Source organism: Rutilus rutilus (genome assembly GCF_951802725.1).
Source record: "Rutilus rutilus genome assembly, chromosome: 19".
Classification (NCBI taxonomy): Eukaryota; Metazoa; Chordata; class Actinopteri; order Cypriniformes; family Leuciscidae; genus Rutilus; species Rutilus rutilus.
In genome coordinates, this window is record NC_140232.1 from 20391552 (window position 1) to 20411366 (window position 19815).

Consider the following 19815-nt stretch of genomic DNA (forward strand, 5'->3'; position numbering starts at 1 on the left):
TTCATGGATCCAGGATACTATGCATCCTGATAAAGTTCCCTTGGCCTTTGGAATTAAAATAGCCCCACATCATCACATAGCATTCACCATACCTAGAGATTGGCATGGTTTTATTTCAGTTAGCCTAATAGCTAGTTTGATTTGCATTGAGAGATGATCTTATGGAAAGTACCCCATGCCAATCTCTAGGTATGGTGAATGCTATGTGATGATGTGGGGCTATTTTAATTCCAAAGGCCAAGGGAACTTTATCAGGATGCATAGTATCCTAAAAAATTTTTTTTTTTTAAATACTTAAAAATAAAAATCTGCCTGCCTCTATGGGAATTTAACATAGGGGTGTCCAAACTTATGCACCATGTATTTTAAGGAAGAACATTTATTTATTTACGATACATTATTCATTCACAAAGAAAATTGGTGTCCTTAAAGGTTGGATTTTTCCTAATTTTTTAAATTAAGGCATTAAGTTCAATTTCCAAAAGATGATTTTTTATTCCTCTTTTTAGTCAACTTTAGCATGGGTGTCTAAACTTATGCATAGCACTGTATAAATACACTGCTGTTCAAAAGTTTGGGATCTGTAAGATGTTTTATGTTTTTAAAAGAAGTCTCTTATGCTCACCAAGGCTGCATTTATTTGATTAAAAATACAAAAAGTAATATTGTGAAATATTATTACAATTTAAAATAATTAATATATTTTAAAGTGTAACTTATTCCTGTGATGGCAAAGCTGATTTTTCAGCATCATTACTCCAGTCTTCAGTGTCACATGATCCTTCAGAAATCATTCTGATATGCTGATTTGCTGCTCAAGAAACATTTATTATTATTATTATCAATGTTGAAAACAGTTTATTTTATTATTTATATTTTATTTTGTTTATATTATTTTATTTGATTTCAGCTTTATTTTAATTAACAAAAACAATTGTTAATAGTTTTAGTTAACAGTAACAGCACTGGCCGGGGGTTAGCAGATTTGCTAATATGTGTTCAGTAAAGCTTATTATATTGTATGTTCAATATAAGTGCACAGTATGTGAATTATTGTATGCAGATTCTGCATACTCCCAAACATCATTATTCTTAGTATTTTTGTCTTGATTTCTAGTCAAAATATCTAAACATCCTTAAAAATAAGATATAATTACAGTACGTAAAATAACATAAGATGACACACTATCCCGCCTTGGCGTTGGTCTTGCTGCTCACTGGCGAAACTTGGGCAGCATGGTCTGTCTGAAGTTTATAGATCTTATATCTACTTGATTAGTTTCACCTATGTCAAATAACTGAAGTATTGTCAATAAATCTGACCCTGCAGCTACTGAACTATCCTGCAGAAGTCGAACTCAATTAGTATAGAGCGATCTGTGGTTTGGGCACCTGCATTCAGAATCTATAGTATGTGGATTTGACGAGGCTAGAATTCATTATTCGTCTGATTGTTGCCCAATTCATTGTACATTTGCAATGTTTCAACACGTTTGCAATCTGCCTAACATGATTTACACTATAGGACATGTTGCAGGATCAACATTCTTACTGGATGTTGCTAAACTCTGTGTAATTCCTTGAGAAAGTTATTTGTAATATTTTCCAGTGATCTCAATGTAAAAAAAATACGTTCAACATCTCACCATCATCCTGCAGACCAACATTCTAGCAGTCAAATCTAATCAGCTTGAGAGTCAATGGAAAACGATTTACGGAGATTAAAGCAGAGATAAATAGGGAAAAAAATCAATCAAAGGTTAACCAGTGGTGTCAGAGATGTTTCCACAGTCAAGTGAGTGAAACAAGTGGAAGTTGAAGCAGAAGTCCATTCAGAGGATGTGTAGGAACAGCCTAGCCATTTAAAATGTAGAAAAACACCTACTTTTCATTACACCAATAAACATCCCGCTCAAAATGTGAACAGATGGACATACTTTTACATGCACTTTAAAAGTTTGAATTCAGTCAAACTAAAGCAATAATTTGTCTTTATGAATGTTTTGTCCGACTGAAAACTTGCCAGGGTTTTGTGAAGTTGGACAGACCCAGACTAGACAAATAATAATAACCGCACAACAAATGACCTTGGCTGTGTCCTCTGAAAAACAGATGTGATGTGCATTTAATCCTTCAAATATTCATTTACCCCCAACACTGTAAAACACAATGTGTAACAAGTAACACAAGTTGCATAATCAGATTATATTTTCAAGTAACTAGTAAAGTAACAGATTACTTTTAAATTTACAATAAAATATCTGAGTTACATTTTCAAATAAGCAATGCAAGCTACTTTGTTTTCCCATTTAATGACTGACAGCTCTCCAGTCCCCACATTGAGAGAAATTGATAGTAAGGTGCAGAGGCGTTGTGTGTAAACATGATGCTTATTTTAGTTCTGGACTAAATATGAGCAGGCATTTACTCATCTCACTTGCACAAAAACAGATTCAGTATTCCTCAAACTGAATAAAAACTGAAATGCAAACCCAGAATATTATGCAAACAAGCAATAATTAAATGTTAAAGGGGTCATATAATGGTACATGCACTTTTACAAGTTGATTGTACTGAAATGTTTGTTGGCAGTGCCTGTACACAACCATCATAAAATAATAAAAATCCATCCGGTGTTTTTTTTTTAATCTTCTTATTTGTTTCCCCCCATCTCACGTAATCACAAAATCGACGCCCCTCCCACGATTGTTGATTGACAGCAGCATTTCAACACAGACCCGCCCTCGTGAGTGAGTGAGCTGTCAATCATAGTCCGCGCGGACCGGCGCGGTCATTGTTGATACGCTGGAGCACTGTCTATGAGCAGAATGGTGTCTAAGCGATTGTGGTGTTCTGTTCTTGGGTGTAATAAGGAACACAGCAGTCATTTTGATGTTCCTAAATCCGAACCGCAGTGGCTGAGTTTGCGGGAATATTCCCCACGATCAACGTCAATGCTTTCAAGTTTGCGCGAATCATTTCACAAACCAGACTGCTTTACAAACGAGGGTCAGTAACATTATAAAGCTGGTTTTGCTAAGAAGCTGCTCCTGAAAAAAGGATCGGTACCAACTATTCGTGTTCCTGCTGCACCTCCAGAATAAGTGAAGTGAGTGTAACGTTTTATTAACCTTTATATTAATATTTATATTCATCTTTGCAAATCGCTCGCTGCACGCTTCACAATGTACTGTTTACACTCTGTACATTACGGCATGTTTTCTATGTACGACGTTCTCAATATAATTCATAATCCCACGTTTATAATGAACAACGCGTTATGGTTATTGTGTTATTGTGTTACAAACGGTGTACGCACAGAACAGAGGGGCGGGGTGAGCAAAGCTCATTATCATTTAAAGACACATGCACTTAAACGGCGTTCTGAAAACAGAGTGTTTTCTTACAATACTAATGATAATTTTTAATTAAAGTATATTACAAACTTTTAATTTAGACCCTAAAGAATCATATTAGCTTGTACAAAAATGGCATTATATGACCCCTTTAAATAACACAAATATACTTTGTTTTTAATCTCACTTTATTGACCAATGTATTTGATGCTGACCTTTGATCATCCAAATTCAACCATACCAGCAAGCTAAAATTTTGTTAAACATCACATTTGTGTTTCATTTTTTACATTTTTTTGAATTGAACTTTCTTTTCCTGCACCATATTCTTCTACAATCCAGAACGGCAGCTGAAAGGTGTGTTTGAACTGTGCCTTTTGCTATTAAAAAACAAACAAGCAAGCCTTGCCCAGGTGAAAAAATCACTGCAAAAGTAACGAAACACATTACTTTCCATAAAAAGTAACTAAGTAACACAATAGTTCGTTTTTTTTTTTTTTATGGAGAAATGCATTACTTTTTAAAAGTAGCTTTCCCCAACACTGGTCATGTATACTTTTACAGATTACAGTGCATGTAAACATGCTTGTTGAATAATCTGGTCTGAGAACAGATGTGCTGCGTCTGCTCTGATTGTTCAGTATTTATCCTTAAGTGTGTGACCTGGATCAGCAGTTTTTGGCTCGGCAGACGGACACGAGATCAGGAGCAGAAGGGGCCCATCTGCCTGTTTACAAACGCATTTGGTGCCCTGGAGTGTGTGTGTGTGTGTGTGTGTGTGTGTGTGTGTGTGTGTGTGTGTGTGTGTGTTTGTAAGTTTATGTAAGTGAACGTGCATGTTTGTGAACGAGTTTGGCTGCTAAAATAGCAGCAGCTTGGCAGAGAGAGTGATTTGAATATCTGTAGTTTGGCAAGAGTGAGTTTATATTGTGCATTCTGTGTGGACTTGTGTATGTGCTGTTTTGCAGTGTGTTAAATGCAGGGATTGAATCTTGCATCTGTATGTCAGTAGAAAAAGAAGATTCTATAAATCAAAAAGTTTTGTGTGTGTGTGAACCATCCATTTAGAGCGAAAGTATTTGGGAAAACTTTAAAAATGTGGGTATTTATATACTTTTATTGTGCTGTTTTTTCTTTCTTTTTTTTCCCAGCAAATAAATATCAGCTATTTTCAGCAAACCTGAATCACAAAACAACTCTTCCTAAATGTTTATTAACCAGCATTTACCTACAGGTTAAAACAAAAGTTGTGTCCCAAATGACACTATGCACTTATAATATAATAAACACCATGTACTCAAACCGTGTAGTATATGAATTTTATTTTGTCATTCAACATCGGCGTCTGTAAGCCCCTCCCCCTCTTGTATGTAACTAAAGCTGGGACAGTTCAGAGTCACATTTGTTGTTTTTTTGGTTAATTAAGTGCATCACCTGGGTATTTGAAGTGCACTTTTTGTTTTTAGAATTTTCAATGCAAACACACTACTTGCACTATTTACCCTACAAAACGGCATAGTGCTCAAGTACGCAAAATGTGACGCATCTAAAAGCATCACGCGACTGTGTCCTGAGAACATTTGAGCTCTGTGTGCATCAGAGGTGATGTTGCGGTTTTGCAGAAGGTCTGCGTGTTTGCCTCGAGCTGTTTAACCACATTTGTGTGAAACAGGAAACACTGAGAGGACAATGGTGTGACCTCAGTGAGATGAGGTCCCACTGGGATGCTGATGTTCAGTTTGTTTGACCAGATTCACCTTGAATCACCGCAGTCTAGCTACGGATACTGTACCAATCGAGAGAGAGAACAGGATAATCATAGAGGAGGAATATAAAGGTAAAAATGGTCGAGGGGTACAGATGCAGTTAAAATGAACAGGGGGGTGCAGATGTCCTGTGGTGTGATTGCGTAATGCTTAAATAAAGATAAAAGCGGTGGAAAATAACACAGGTGAGAGAGAAGGACACTGGGGGTTACTGCTCGTATTTGTAGTAATGAAACCACATACGCTTACAGTCTCACAGTATGAAGCAAAGTAATATACGTAAAGTATCTGAATTTTGCATGCATAGAACTGGATTACCTACTACATTTGCTTTCATTTCAGGTTTTTCTTGTTGATTACTTGATCGGACTGCCAAAGGACATATTCAAATACAAATATATATATATATATATATATATATATATATATATATATATATATATATATATATATATATATATACTGCTTTATACTTCTTTATACTTCATTCTGTTTCACAATACAATAAAAAAATGTGGGGTCAATTTTTGGAAAGAAATTTATACTTTTTTCATCAAGGACATTAAATTAATCAATATTCAAAGTAAAAAAAACAAAACAAAAAAACACTAATAATGTTACAAAAGATTCTATTTGAAATAAATGCTGTTCTTTTGAAAGTTATATTCTATGAACCCTGAAAAAAGATGTATCACTGTTTCCACAAAAATATTAAGCAGCACAACTGTTGAATGAAATGAAATGAAAATGAAAAATTCTAAAATTCAATTTTGCCATCACAGTAATAAATAAAATGTCTTAAAATAGAAAACAGTTATTTTAAATAACAACAATTATATTTCACAATAATACTGTTTTTACAGCATTTTTCTTTAATCAAATAGATTCAGCCTTGGTGAGCATAAGACTTTTTTTTTTTTTTTTTTTTTGAAAAAAACCCCCAAACTTTTGAAAGTATTGTTTCAACATTCTGCATTGTGTTAAGATTCAGAATGCAGTCAGCTAGTATTCCATTCCATACATACTGATACACACTTTCTCTCTCTTTCTCTCCATTTACACATTCAGATGAAAATGACGATAGGTTTAGATATGTCCTCTAGCTGACACTTACAGTAGCCATGCATATTCCAGCATACAAACTTTAACTGTAAGCATAAACGTCCGTCAAGTTTATGTTTAAAAAAGAAAAAATACTTGCCAGTGGGACAAGAAAAATAAACTGAGTCATTTTCTAACTAAATTAGTAAAGGATACAGTATTTGTCTTGATTTAAAGATGCTTAATTTTAATTGGAAAACAATAATTATTTTTGCAGTGTTCGGTCACACGTCCTCTCTTTTAAACGAGAGTTGGATCTCGAAGGCTGGTAGGCACAACAAACCACTTTTTCACTCCACAGTCCATCTGTTTAAAGCTGAATATTTGTTTTTATATGCACTAGTTCAGAGCAGCAGGAGCTATCACTGCAGAGTCATTAATTAATTTGTTGCCATGAGCAACTAATATCAGGAGTAAACATAAACACCACGCAGAAGTGATGATTGTTTAGTGACATTAGCACCAGCATCAACCAGCTGGGGCCGAAAAGGATCCGCGGGAGACAGAAGGGTAGCTGCGGGTGTGTGCTTATTTGCGTCTTTGCGTGTGTGTTGGCTTGTGTGTGTGCGCATCAGTATGTATGAAGTGTTGCTGCTCCAGTCATGTGACTGTCAAACCATCCATTTCATGTGTCTCTGAATGAGTCACTAATGATGATTAAACTGAAGCCCAAAGACAAAAACAACAGACATTTATCCCAGTTTTATTCAATGCAGCACAAGCAAAGTTTTGATCCTGTCACACAAACACACATGCGCATACAACACGCACGCAGACACGCATGCACGCATGCACGCACGCACACACACACACACACACACACACACACACACACACACATGCACACACACACGCACACACACACACACACACGCACGCACAGCCCCAAGCAGCAGCAGCTGGTGGTGGTGTGGAGTGAAATCATTATTCAGTGTGACAGTAGCAGATTCATTACCAGCAGTTAAGATGACAGTGGTCAATGACCAAATGCATTAAACAGAAACACTGAGTGGGAGAGACCTCAGTCATAGACTTTTCTTCCTCCTTTATGCATTTCATTTCACTCACTTTTTTATTATATCAGAATAGAATAGAATAGAATAGAATAGAATAGAATAGAATAGAATAGAATAGAATAGAATAGAATAGAATATACTGGTACATGACTGGGCATCCTAGCTACTTTCTGTTCTTCATCCTTACTCTGATAATAAAAATGTATATAATAGGTTTTTATTCATTTTTATATAAAAATGTTATATAAATGTAGTCTTCTTTATTATTATTATAAAATAAGTGGGTTACACTTTATTCAGTCTTTGTTACACTGTAATTATACATTTAAGTTCGGATTAATATGAAGTAACTACTGTACATGTACTATTAGGGTTTGGTTTAGGGTTAGTTGCTTGTAATTATATATATTTTATAGTTATTACTACAATAGTAACTACATGTAACATATATAACAATGACACTGTAAAATAAAGTGTTTCCAATAGGTGTTTACCAAATTTGACATGCATTTTTGTTTCACTCTAAATAATGGTTAGATATCACAAGACTAATACAGTTTATTCTATTGACAACTGTAGTTTTATGTTTTTCTTCAGGTTTTTACATATACTGTAACTACTCTCAATGTTAACTTTGTTTAAAAAAAGTTATAAATGTGTCTTTATACATTAAAGGGGCTATATGCAACTTTTCCCCCAAAATAAACGTAACAATAGCCTTTTTATTTTACCATTTATGACTCAAACATCTCCTGATGAGCATACTGACACCTTGTCTGCTCACAGTGGGTGCACCTATAAGCCTGTATCCTATTTTTCCTATTTTCTGTCGGGTCGGATTTTTCCCGCGCTGTCTGCGGATGTGACGACAAGCGCGTTCATGTTAAACGTTTCAGATCACCCTGCCACCACCGCTAGTCAGCAAACAAACTTAGTTTCTCAAACAATATATGTATTTGACTGTTCTTACCTCTGTAAACATAATGTTGACCTCTTTGCAGCAGATGACTTGTGAAGTGTGAACGTACGAGCGCGCGCTGCGAGCAGAAAGGAAGAGCAGTTCTGTTTTTTGGCCACAGGTGTCAGTCGCGAGTTTAAATTTCAGAAAATCACATATAGCCTCTTTAACTTATGTAGCTTCATTTATATTTTAGGAAGGAAGTCCCTAGCAAAGAGTTTATCGTATTTGGGGTTCTGTGATACAATTTAATCAACCCTGTTATAAACATCAAGCATGGCTCGTGCCAGTCTTCTTTAAAACACTTTTTCAACACTATTTTAAGAGGTGCTATACATAGTTTTATTTAGTTTCTATTTTACTTGCATACAGTAAGAACCTGCAAACTGTAAAAGAGAGAGCTTTGGCGGAAATGAATAAAGTCTTGAAATGTATTCATTATGCTGTCTTTCCATGTCATGAGACTAATCTGTCAGACGTCTGCTCTTAACTACTCCATGTGTTTGAGTGACAAATCACCTTCTGAAACCTTTACGAATCAGAGTGTGGATCAGCTAGACTCAGAGACACTAAAACCCAGACGTGAAACGATTACAGCTGAAAAGAGCACAGGCGAGAGCAAAATTACACGTTTACAGCACGCACACACACACAGAGGCGGTCTCAGGGGGAAATGTGAGTGTCTGTATGAAAGAGGGACAATACTGCAAATGTCATATTTAAGATGATCACACAGCTGCGTAACTTTAGCACGGTCATTTGCACACAGCAGCACAAAAAACCATCATCATCATCATTCATTTGTTCTTTCTCTATGCAGTTTTAATGAGCTTTTTATGACAATGAACACACAGATTCTCTCCTTACAAACATTATGGGTTAATGAATACTCTCATATATGATTTCCAAGAGCCTTGATATATCAGCTTATGGGAATTTCAGCAGGAAACAATGATCATTCCCCATGCTGAGAAGAAGGATGGCAATTTGTACACCTGTCATAAGCACTCTATATACAGCATACAATCAGGGTCGGCACTACAGGAGGGCGTCCAGAGGCATTGCTCCCTCTGCCATACCAGCCAAAATGTCATATTTGACCAAACTATTATATCTTTCTCATGCGTTTTACTCTGTTTAATAGCCACAATGTGCGACGACTATAAAATGAATACAGCAGTAAATTATTTGTGAAAATATTTGCTTTGAGCAATGGCAAATCCTGGCATATGCTATAGTGTTCTGAAATGAGGACGCAGAGTTTTTTTAAATGTATATTTCTCAATATTTCCCATATTTTTTTTTTACATTTATTCCTATAAGACCACAGTAACATTTAATATTTCTTGTGAACTGATGTTCAGGTGTTCTTTTTAATAGTAAACTTATTTTCAGGTCATCAGTCATCACAGCTTGGTAAACACTGCAGTTGTCATGATGGTCACAGGCACGGAGATTCAGATTGTTCATTCAGATTTGCGGTTTGTAATCGATTTGCGAATCAGAACACGCACGAAAACGAGGGGCGGGATTTATTGTGTGAACAGCAGCCAATAGCGCGATGGAGTGCCTCCACTCAATGATCATTCAGCGTTCTCTGGGGTGACGTGGGCTGCGCATACACATCTTTCAGATAAATATTCGGGGCAGTTTGACAGGACTGAAAATGAATTGTAACCTAGTGGGTATCTTTTCTGCAGCAACTCCCTGGGCTTTACTTCGCTGCCCCCTCACTTTGGCTGCTATGTGTCTGCACCATAGAAATAGGATAAGTGCTCGTGAAAAAAAAAAGCACCTCTTTACCTGCTAAGCCAAAAATGGAATAGAGATTATAAAAGCGGCATATAGTACAGGTCAAGGTTATCACAAAATTGTCCCCTGACAAAAGGGAATTGAACTTGAAACCTTTATCACTCTGCAGCAACATTCACACCACTGTATCAGCGAGCAGCCGTGTGACTTCACTGGTAATCCTTTGTTTTTATAGTTTAATTTAAGATGCAACATTTTTCTTAATTTCTTATTCCTTATTTGTTTTTATTAATCGTATTCATATTTAGCCATCAAGACAGAAATGTGTAATTCGAGCTCATGCACAAATATATATAATATATAATAAAAAAAATATATATATAATTTATTTTGTATGATTGTTATGTTTTTAGGGTAATTTATGGTTACATTTTTTTGTCCACACAGTGAAAGTCAGTCAGGAGTTATTTAAACTCCAAAGTTCAGCTTCAAAATATCTCCTTCCAGAGAAGAAATAAAGTCATAGGTGTTTGAAATTACAAGAGGGTGAGATAATGATGAAAGATTTTACATTTTTTGGTGAACTTGGGGGTGAATTTAAGTGCCAACTCTGCATACAATTTATAGCCTAGTATAACTTATAGCTTCACAGCACTGACCCCAAGAGTTGATTATCAGGGTAAATAGCCTACTCACTTTTTGGAGTGGCATTTTCTGAAGTTTCAAAGGTCAGATGTTCTTTCCTCCCATGACCTTTCATTAAAGTGGAGAGCTTGACCTAACACCTGTAATCTTTCTGTCTCATACCTTCTGTCGACAGCTTTAAACCAGCAGACAAACACAAACAAAGGTTCGGCAAATCAGTATAAAACCCTCAGAAATCCAGACATCGATGATCAGTGACCACTAGATGAACTGAAATCGGTACAGGGTTGAAAGCTTGTTGAAATAACTGTACGGGTAATGGATTTAATGCTCTTTCTACTGGGCACAGAGTAACAATACCTTCCTTCATTGATGCTCCCATTAAATGTCATCAGATCTGATCGCTAATGGTGGAAATATGTGTTTATGGAGGGCTGATGGGATGAAACGGCAGCAATTTGACCATCACAGAAACTCTAAACCGAGCTCTTGGAACACAGAGCCCGTCGAATGAAGAGAGTTAAAAGCACACACAAACAAATGCATTTTACCTCTCTTTTTACTCAGTATGTAGAGATGGATGTGTGGATATGGGTGTAGCATAGACAGATCAAGGTTAAAAGTTCACTGGGTGGCAGGGAAAATAGAGAGAAAGAGAGAAATGATTGGAGTGAATACTTGAATTTATACTTTTGTTATTTGCCTTAAAGGATTATTTCTCCCAAAAATGAAACATCTGTCCTTGCTGAATTATGAAGAATTGTACAGATTGACCATGGGAAAGGAGTCGTGAATGGCAGGGAAATGACACAACTCACATTGTATAGCTCTCATGATAATGCCAACATGGCAGTGGATGAAGTACATTCAGACTGCATTCATACTACACACATTCATACTTTTGTAGTTCTTCATCAAATGTAGAACCTACTCACACAGAAGGTCTATATGCAATTTCAGAAGCAGATGAGTAGAGAAAGGCTACAGGAAAGGACAGTGAATGCCCAAAAAAGGAAGAGGAGCAAACTTACAGTAAATCCATTTCCAATACAGTTCACGAAATAATGTGAAATGTTCTGTCTCTGAGAAATGTTCTGTTAGAAATGTGTGGAGTGAAGGTTCAGACTTGGAATATACTAGATCTAAATTAGTTTGTTAAGAAAAAGTACAACTGCATTTTAAAAAGAATAAATGCCATCTTTTGTAATGCATATACAGTATACAAGGAAAGTGGACAAATAAACACGTTTCATATATTAAAACATTTGCGTATCATCAGTTATTTTAATTATTTCATTAATAGGACACCTTTTTTTTTTTTTTTTTTTTTTAGAAAAACACTATTTTGTACTACCGTTAAATTTAAAATAAAAATGTCATGTTTTCACCTTTTAAAATACAGAGGTGGGCTATATATCCATTTCAACACACACTCACCATATGATATCTACTTCAGTCCATGATGTTGAGAACTTCAAATCTCCATGTACAGCAAAGCAGATCAAGTGCATTAGCAACACAAAAGTCTCCTTGGTGCGACTGGAAGTCGATTTTTACCGATTTTTGTACTGTTGCTCCTACACAACCCCTGACAGCAAACGTCATGAGAAAAACTGCTATTCTGAACTCAGTGACCCCCCCCCCCCCCCCCCCCCCCCCCACACACACACACAGACATATGTTACCTTACCGATACGAAACGCTTCGTTTTGACACCTTGCTGCTGTGGGTGATTATCATCATTCACCCTTGCTAATGGATTCAACCTCATTCCTCTTTCTGTCCCTTATCCTCTTCTCGCTCATCCTTTGTTCCCTTTAATCAATGCTTCTGATCAGTATCGACAAAGCATGTTCGCCAACAGAGCAATAGAAGCAGCGTTGAAGCTAGAGAGCGTGAGACGTGTTGGGGCCGAATGGCTAGTCTGGATCTATTCAGCGCTTGCAACAGGGATGGGAATTTTGAGTGTCATGTTAATTAATGCTTGTGGTAACAATTGAAAGCCCTCATTAGCAGGGTGATTTTCTTCACAGCAACATTAGCGTGCAGAATACATAGGTCCGTAACATAGGGAGCATACTGTATCTTAACCAATAAAACTACTACTGCGGGGCTAGAGGCTAATAAGGCAGCAGTATACAGAATTATATAGAGAGAGAAAGTGAATGAATATGATATTTCAGGTATATCTCTTGCAAACCACTGTGTTCTAAAGCACACTAGAGATTTGTGTTTTTCTTTAAAGGTCATTTAGAATATGCTACTCCACCTAAAGGTCAACACCACATATTACCGCAAATAAATAAATAAATCAATAAAAAAACATTCATTCTCTTCCCACCTCCCTTCGGTAAATCTGCAGTCCCTCTGCAGCCTCATGTTTTTACAGCAGAAACACAAGTGTAAAAGCTCAAAGTATTTTCAAAACAGACTCTTCCCTCATATGGTCAAAATCTCTCTCTCTCTAACGGCTTTAAAATGCAGATAAAACCCTGCCTGGATCTGGCGTGGTTGTTCGAGTACTGTGTTCAGGGCCAGATTAACAAATGGACCATGATGCAACTGAATCATCGCTTGGACAATTTATGCAACACAAAATCTGATGTTTCGCTGCAGAACACACAACAGAGGGTTTGCAATCATTTGGTCTCATTCACTCATATGCCAAAGGTTAATCCCATAGGACAGAAAAATCACAAAAGAGATCGCATTAATATCTCCGTTTTTTTCTAGATAGCAGTAAGATTAGATGAAGAGCAATTGGAGATATGAAAATCTCCTGCTTTTCACATTTTTTATTTTCTGAGAAACGTGTGCCTCCTCTAGAGTTTCAGAAGAAAGCTTTTATTTATCCTAAATAATGTAATCTTTAGAAAACATCAAAATTAATATCTACGTTCATATTTTAAATTTAGCATAAATTCACGTTTATGATTTATTTATTTAGAAAAAATATATTAGCATTTTTATAATGTGCCATTTATGGGTTATCAGCCATAACATTTTAATAATTACCAGACTAATGATATCAGCCAGAGTTTTAGTGTCAATGCATATCTATGAAGTTTAGGAGAAACATCAAAGACAAAGTTGATATTTAGATAAAACATAACCTGAAGTCTCCTATACTAAGAAAGAGCAATATCCAAGCAATATATCTTTTTCTTTTCTTCCACTCTCTTTCCTTTTGCCTCTTTTGCTTTATTTTCAACTCTTAGACTAGCTGTCTTGCCAAGACAAAACACAGAGCTATGAAATTCAACAGTAGAGCAGCTAAATTAAATGTTACTGGTGTAAACAATACAGAGGAGGAGGAAAACACTTCAGACATATGACAAGGCGCAGAAGAACAGTTAACCATTCACACACAATATGCTTGATATTTCTGATGAACTAGTTATCTAACCTCACATGCTGAGTATCACGCATGTGTTCGTAGGGCAGTGGGTCTGTGTTTTGCATGTTAACTTGATGTCTCAGTCTCACCAGAGAAGCTGCACTGCAGTGCTGAGTTTCACTCTGGCTGAACGAGGTGGAGACCCCATTTAATATGTGTAACGGAGGCCAGCTAGTAAGAGCTGTGCGAGAAAACCTCCCTCGCTTTAGCCTCCTTGTTAGAGCGTCCGCCTCCCATGCCGGAGACCCGGGCTTGAGGCCCGCACAGAGCGGGGAGAGTAGGACCTGAGGGGTTACTTTGGTGCCGTGACCCAGATGGGAGTGAGGTTTAGGGGGGATGAGTGTAACGGAGGCAAGCTAGTAAGACTCCCCTAATCTCAAGAGGCACTCTAGCGACTGACGCCAGAGGCTGCGCTCTTTAGCCTCCTTGTTAGAGTGCCCGCCTTCCACGCCGGAGAGCCTGGTTCGAGGCCCGGACAGAGCGGGGCGAGTAGGACCTAAGGGGTTACAACTTCAGTGTGAACGAATCAATGAATAAAAGAAGCACCAGGCGTGTAAAACACACCACTGCATTGGTCAAGAGCACAGATAAGAAGCCTTAGAATCAACAGGTGTGTTGTGATTTGATACAAACCTGAACCTACTGACACAATCAACTGTAGAAAAACTGGGATGTAAAAATTATCCCTTATACCTGGTTTGAACGGAATGGGAAACACTCCCACACACATGCAGTGAGAACACATGACGTCAACTGGGTTGGAAATGACTTTGTGGTTTACATTGTTCAGCACATGTACCTGAGAACATTAGTCACAGTGACACACACTTCTACCCTGTGATTTATTGATGAGAAGAGTCTCTCTCGCTCTCATCTCGGGTCAAGTCTCAGATGCGGGTGGAGACTGGATCTCTGGTGCGAATGTAGTAATGAGTAAAGAGCTGCACTACTCTGAAATCCATGTAAAACTAGCCAACACATTAAGACAACAATATGGATGATATATAAGGTTATAGTTCAACACAATGCCCACAATGACCTGTTAAGAGATTCGGCCATTCTCATATACACAGATTACTCTCAAAGGAAAGCGTAAATAAGTAAGAATGTTTCTAACTCTTTGTAATTCTACCTCAGAAAAAGTCACCTGAACACCGACACAACTGTATTCATCAAGGACCAAACCATTTGGCAATGTAATATTCATGAGTTACTGTTCACAATAAATTAAGTCCTTAATCTTCTTGTTTTGAGGTCACAGGGCACAAGGGCAGTGGCCTCAGCCAATGATCAGCCATCTAAACAGGAAGTCAAAGACAGTTTTTACTTCAGCTCTAGTTTCAAAGTCAGAGTGACACAACAGCTACTGCTGTAGCAGCCGATATATAGCCGATTACTCAACTATACACCATATAATCACTCAAACTAATTGCCTAAATTAATCCTACACATACTCTTAAAACCATTGTGTCAAACGTCTACATGTATCAGTCATGAACACATATAAATGGCCTGTGATTTATGAGGGGCAGGGTTGAAGTGAATGGGGCTATACCGCTCTGCAGCTGCTGTCTGTTGTTAGTGTGTTGGAGAAACGCTGAAGGATGTTCCTCTGCTTGCTTCACACAGGCTTAAATATTAATTGGTGCATAATAGGGATGAATAAAGTCTAGCCCGGGGCAGTGAGTTAAATCCAAACCTACCGCTGCTTTGGGTAGGCATGACTGCAGTCAGCAACCATGGTCATTAGGGTTAGATGCTAATAGCAGTTAACTCAGAAAAGAAGGAAAATACACAAGCTGCAGGGAAACGTCTTCTCTTTTGATGAGGTGTAATGTTATACTGTAAAAAGTTGCTAGTTGGTTTATAATACCTTGTACATAAGCCTACTTAAAGGGATAGTTTACCCAAAAAGTCGTAATTTACTAACGCTCATGTTGTTCCAAACCTGAATGACTTACTTTATTCTGCGGAACACAAAAGAAGATATTGTGAAGAACTGTTTATATTCATACAATGAAAGTCAGTGCAGTCCAAAACACAAACATTCTTTAAAATTATCTAATTTTGTGTTACGCAGTCATACAGATTGGGATTTTTATTTTCTTCTGTCAGAAAGATATTTGCACCTTTCTACTCCTAAAAGGTGCATATTACAGTAGTTATATGTACATTAAAGGTACTACTATGAACTGCTATGATTTAGGGGTAAATAAAGTACAATATTGAAACATTAAGGGTACCTCACCAGTGACAAACTCCCGTACCCCTATAGGTACAGTTTCTGCATTTTTTTTCTGAGAGCGTTAAGTGAACTATCCCTTCAAGCTGAAATGTATTAGGGGTGTGACTTGATGTGCGTCCAGGGTTAAAAAGTGTAAAAATATACAGAGAGAAAGTCATTCTGAGACAACATGACTCACCCCAGCGTTGTCATGGTTACTATAGTGTACCAGAAGGAGGCCGGGATGCTGGTGAACTTGCTGGACGAGGAGCCTTTCTCAGCGTAGAACATGACTGTGGCAAAGATGATGATGGCCATGGTGAGGGAGAAGAGGAGGAAGCCAAGCTCAGACGCACAGCTCTTCAGCGTGTAGCCAAGGATTCGGAGACCCTGGGAGTGGCGGGAGAATTTAAAGATCCGGAAGACGCGGAACACCCGTAGCGTGACGAAGGCTCCGCTCACGTCCTCGTTGTTGGTCATGACAAGCCCAATGTAATATGGTAAGATGGCTACTACATCGATAATGCTCATCACGCTTCTCATAAAGCGGTACCTGCTGGGTGCTGCAAACAGTCGCATCAGATACTCCACCGTGAAGATCATTACGCAAGCTGTGTCCATGCAGAAAAACGCTTCTGTGTAGCGCTCCCCGCAAGGGATGTCTCTCTGATTCGGCGTGGAACCACAAGGAACCGTCTCAACCACGTTGGTGATGACGGATATGGCGATGAAGAATCCGGTTACATAGTAGAAAACCAGTGCCATGGTGCTAGTGTGCGGGTTCTCGAAAGCCCTCCACATGGTCTCGCGGAAAGTCATGTTGGGGGGTTTATTGTCTTTGTTGTCCTCAAGGTCATCCATAAGACGTTCCGTGTTCTCCCTCTTGCGGTCCTTATACTCTTCATAACAGCAGTCGCTGATGATCTCGGGAATGATTCCAAAGAACGCCAGCTCCTCATCGTAGGCAGAGATGCACTCGTAGCGCGGGTAGTGCAGCTTCCCTGTGCGGTAGAAGTTAAGAATACTTCTGAACGAATCCGGATCTCGGTCAAAGAAATACTCCCTAGTCTCCTCATTGAAGAAGAACTCTTTTTCGGAGCTCCCTAGGAGCGTATCAGGGTAACGGTCTAGCGTGTTCCGCCAGGTCTGGAAGCGTCGGCCGCTGACATTGAGGATGATAAGCTCATCCTGTCGCTTGTTCTTATTGGTCGGTGCGACAGGCATGGGCAGGTTGGCCACGGGCATCCATCCTATGGCCGCCGCCCGAGCGAAGGGGAGCCAGGCTGCCACTCCAGCAGCCATGGGGACTCCGGCTGGGGTCGAGGGGACCAGATCAAACACCTTCACAACCAGCTTGACATTAGATTAGACCCCATCTACATAGAGAGAGGCAGGGAGATGGGAATATAGAAGAGAGTGAGAGATTGGCAAATGTGGGAGGACAGGAAGAGGAGAATTCCAGTGGGAAAGAGTGAGACAGATGTGAAATGGGAGTGAAAATATGGCAAGAGCGAACATGATGCCAGCAGAATTGAGCAGCAGAGGTAAAAGGGAAGCAATCAAGTAGAGTACAGTAAAAAGAAATACGTAAAAAATGGGAAATGAAACACAAGGAAAGATAGGGAAGACAGTTGCAATGGAAAAGAAGGAAAAAAACACAAATAGGCAAAAATGGTAGACTGTATTAGACCTCAAACCTTAAGCCTATTAGTTCGTTTTGTTACAAAGAAACAAAATAGTTGTCTATTTTTTACCAGGCATTATTTATAGGCCATGCTTTGCACAAATGTATTCTTACTATACCAATGCATTTATATTATAGTTAAAGAAAATTACTAACATGTTTTACAAGATTGCTTTTACAGTGGTAGCAAATATTATACAGCACATACATCATGATAACTCGTAAAGAAAGCTGATTGCAAAACTATTCATTCTCAGCTCATGTAAGACAGACTCCAAAGGGTAAGGCACGGTTTCTGCTCGAGACACAGAACCCTTCAGCACAGCAGTTTGAAACAGATGCGAACCTGTTGAGCTTAATGCAAAACAATAAAACGCCACGAAAAATTGGACGCTAAACACGGACAGTGCTGTAGTTCTTACTTTACGAGCATCAAGATTTGCACTGTTAACACTTCAACCGCGGTTATCCACAGCTGCGCCCAAATAAAAATGGTTAAATATGAACCAGACTGATGAATCTCATTGAAAAATAATAAAACAAATACAAATAATGAAAAATAAATAAAATAAATACTAGTCCAAAACACAGCAAACTCATTTTCAACAGTTGAGTTTTTTTGTTACTTACCCACGAAAAATCTTTCAACTTTTCATTCATTCAGCTACATTTATGACATTTCCTCCTGACATCACTTAGAAAGTGTTCGCCGAAAAAATCCGCACATTAATGAAGAAAAACACAAAACAAGAACCCAACTGAAAGAACAAAATAATAAATGAATAACCAGCGTGTTTGGGGTCGGAAAAAGGAGAGTTTAGTTTTTATTTGCGTCCCTCTGTCACATCCTACGCTGTTTTATGATCCATTTGCTCGGACGGACAGAAATGCCGCACCGACCGCTCGCGCGCACGAAGTGACTCCCGCAGGATGCTCGGCTGATGGATAGAGGTGGTAGTCTTTTCCCAACCTCGCTCTCTCTCTCGTTTTCTTTCTCTCTCTCTCTCCTCTACATAAACCAGCACACTCCCTTTCTCCCTCCCCGAGGTCTCTCCGCTGCCAGGTCTCGCGCTCTCTAGTTTGGCTCTGCGCGCGCGATCGGTGTTCGTGGAGCAGAGAGAGCGCGAGACGCACAGAGGCAGTATATGCTTGCTTTCGCGCCAGTCACACTGTTTGACAGCGCGGTGATTTCACCTTACTTTATAGTGGGCTCATCCTGCTTGCCGCAGCTTTGTTACCTGAACCCAGGGTCGGCGCCAGGACATACGGAACGAGGGGGCCTCGTTGTGTCACTGGGGGGGCATACCTCTCCCACCCTCAATAATAATAATACACCCACTTTTAATTAAAACAACAACAACCTCTATAAATCCATGATTGCTTGAATGATCAAGCACGTTAGGTGTTTTAGACGAATACAGATTATGAATAAAGAGTAGAAGTTGACTGAAAAAGAATACTTAATGAGCTGCTAGTGACGTAATTTATTTAATCGCCTGTCGCAAGTGAAAATGCAAAGTTGCAAAGCTGATTTTATTCTAGTAAAACTAAATTAATTTACATATATATATATATATATATATATATATATTATTATTATTTTTTTTTTTTAAATAGGCCTATCGTCGCTGTCGGGCGGAATCCTCGTATCTCTCAGGAAATTAAAAAAAACGGCATATTTTTTGAGTTATTAAACATTGTATCGTTAAAGTTGGTACCTTATATTGCTATCCTATACTGTTGTGTACCAACATTAACACAACATTTCCCCAAAATCATGTTTAATCGATATGATGCATGCAATACCAAAATACTAGGCTGTCTAAAATAGGTGGAAATTAATCTGCATGCAAACAAAGTCAGCGGTCGCGTTGATCCTTTTGACAAGAGAAAAGGCTTCAGTAGTTAACCAAAGC

General features: G+C 38.3%; 1 protein-coding gene across 3 annotated transcripts in view; it reads right to left on the reverse strand.

Moving 5' to 3' along the window:
• Positions 1-18976, reverse strand: part of kcnd3 (potassium voltage-gated channel, Shal-related subfamily, member 3) — a 109798-nt gene extending 90822 nt beyond the window's left edge. For 2 of the 3 annotated variants that reach the window (XM_084389294.1, XM_084389293.1), the window contains exons 1-2: positions 18530-18914; positions 16415-17591 (exon numbers count right to left, since the gene is read on the reverse strand). In XM_084389294.1, coding sequence (XP_084245420.1) covers positions 16415-17517 — 1103 coding nt within the window. In that variant the 5' untranslated portion in view covers positions 17518-17591; positions 18530-18914. Of the gene's footprint in view, positions 1-16414; positions 17592-18529 lie in introns of all 3 variants that reach the window. The other variant, XM_084389295.1, reaches the window with a different exon arrangement.
• Between the last annotated feature and the right edge of the window lie 839 nt (positions 18977-19815).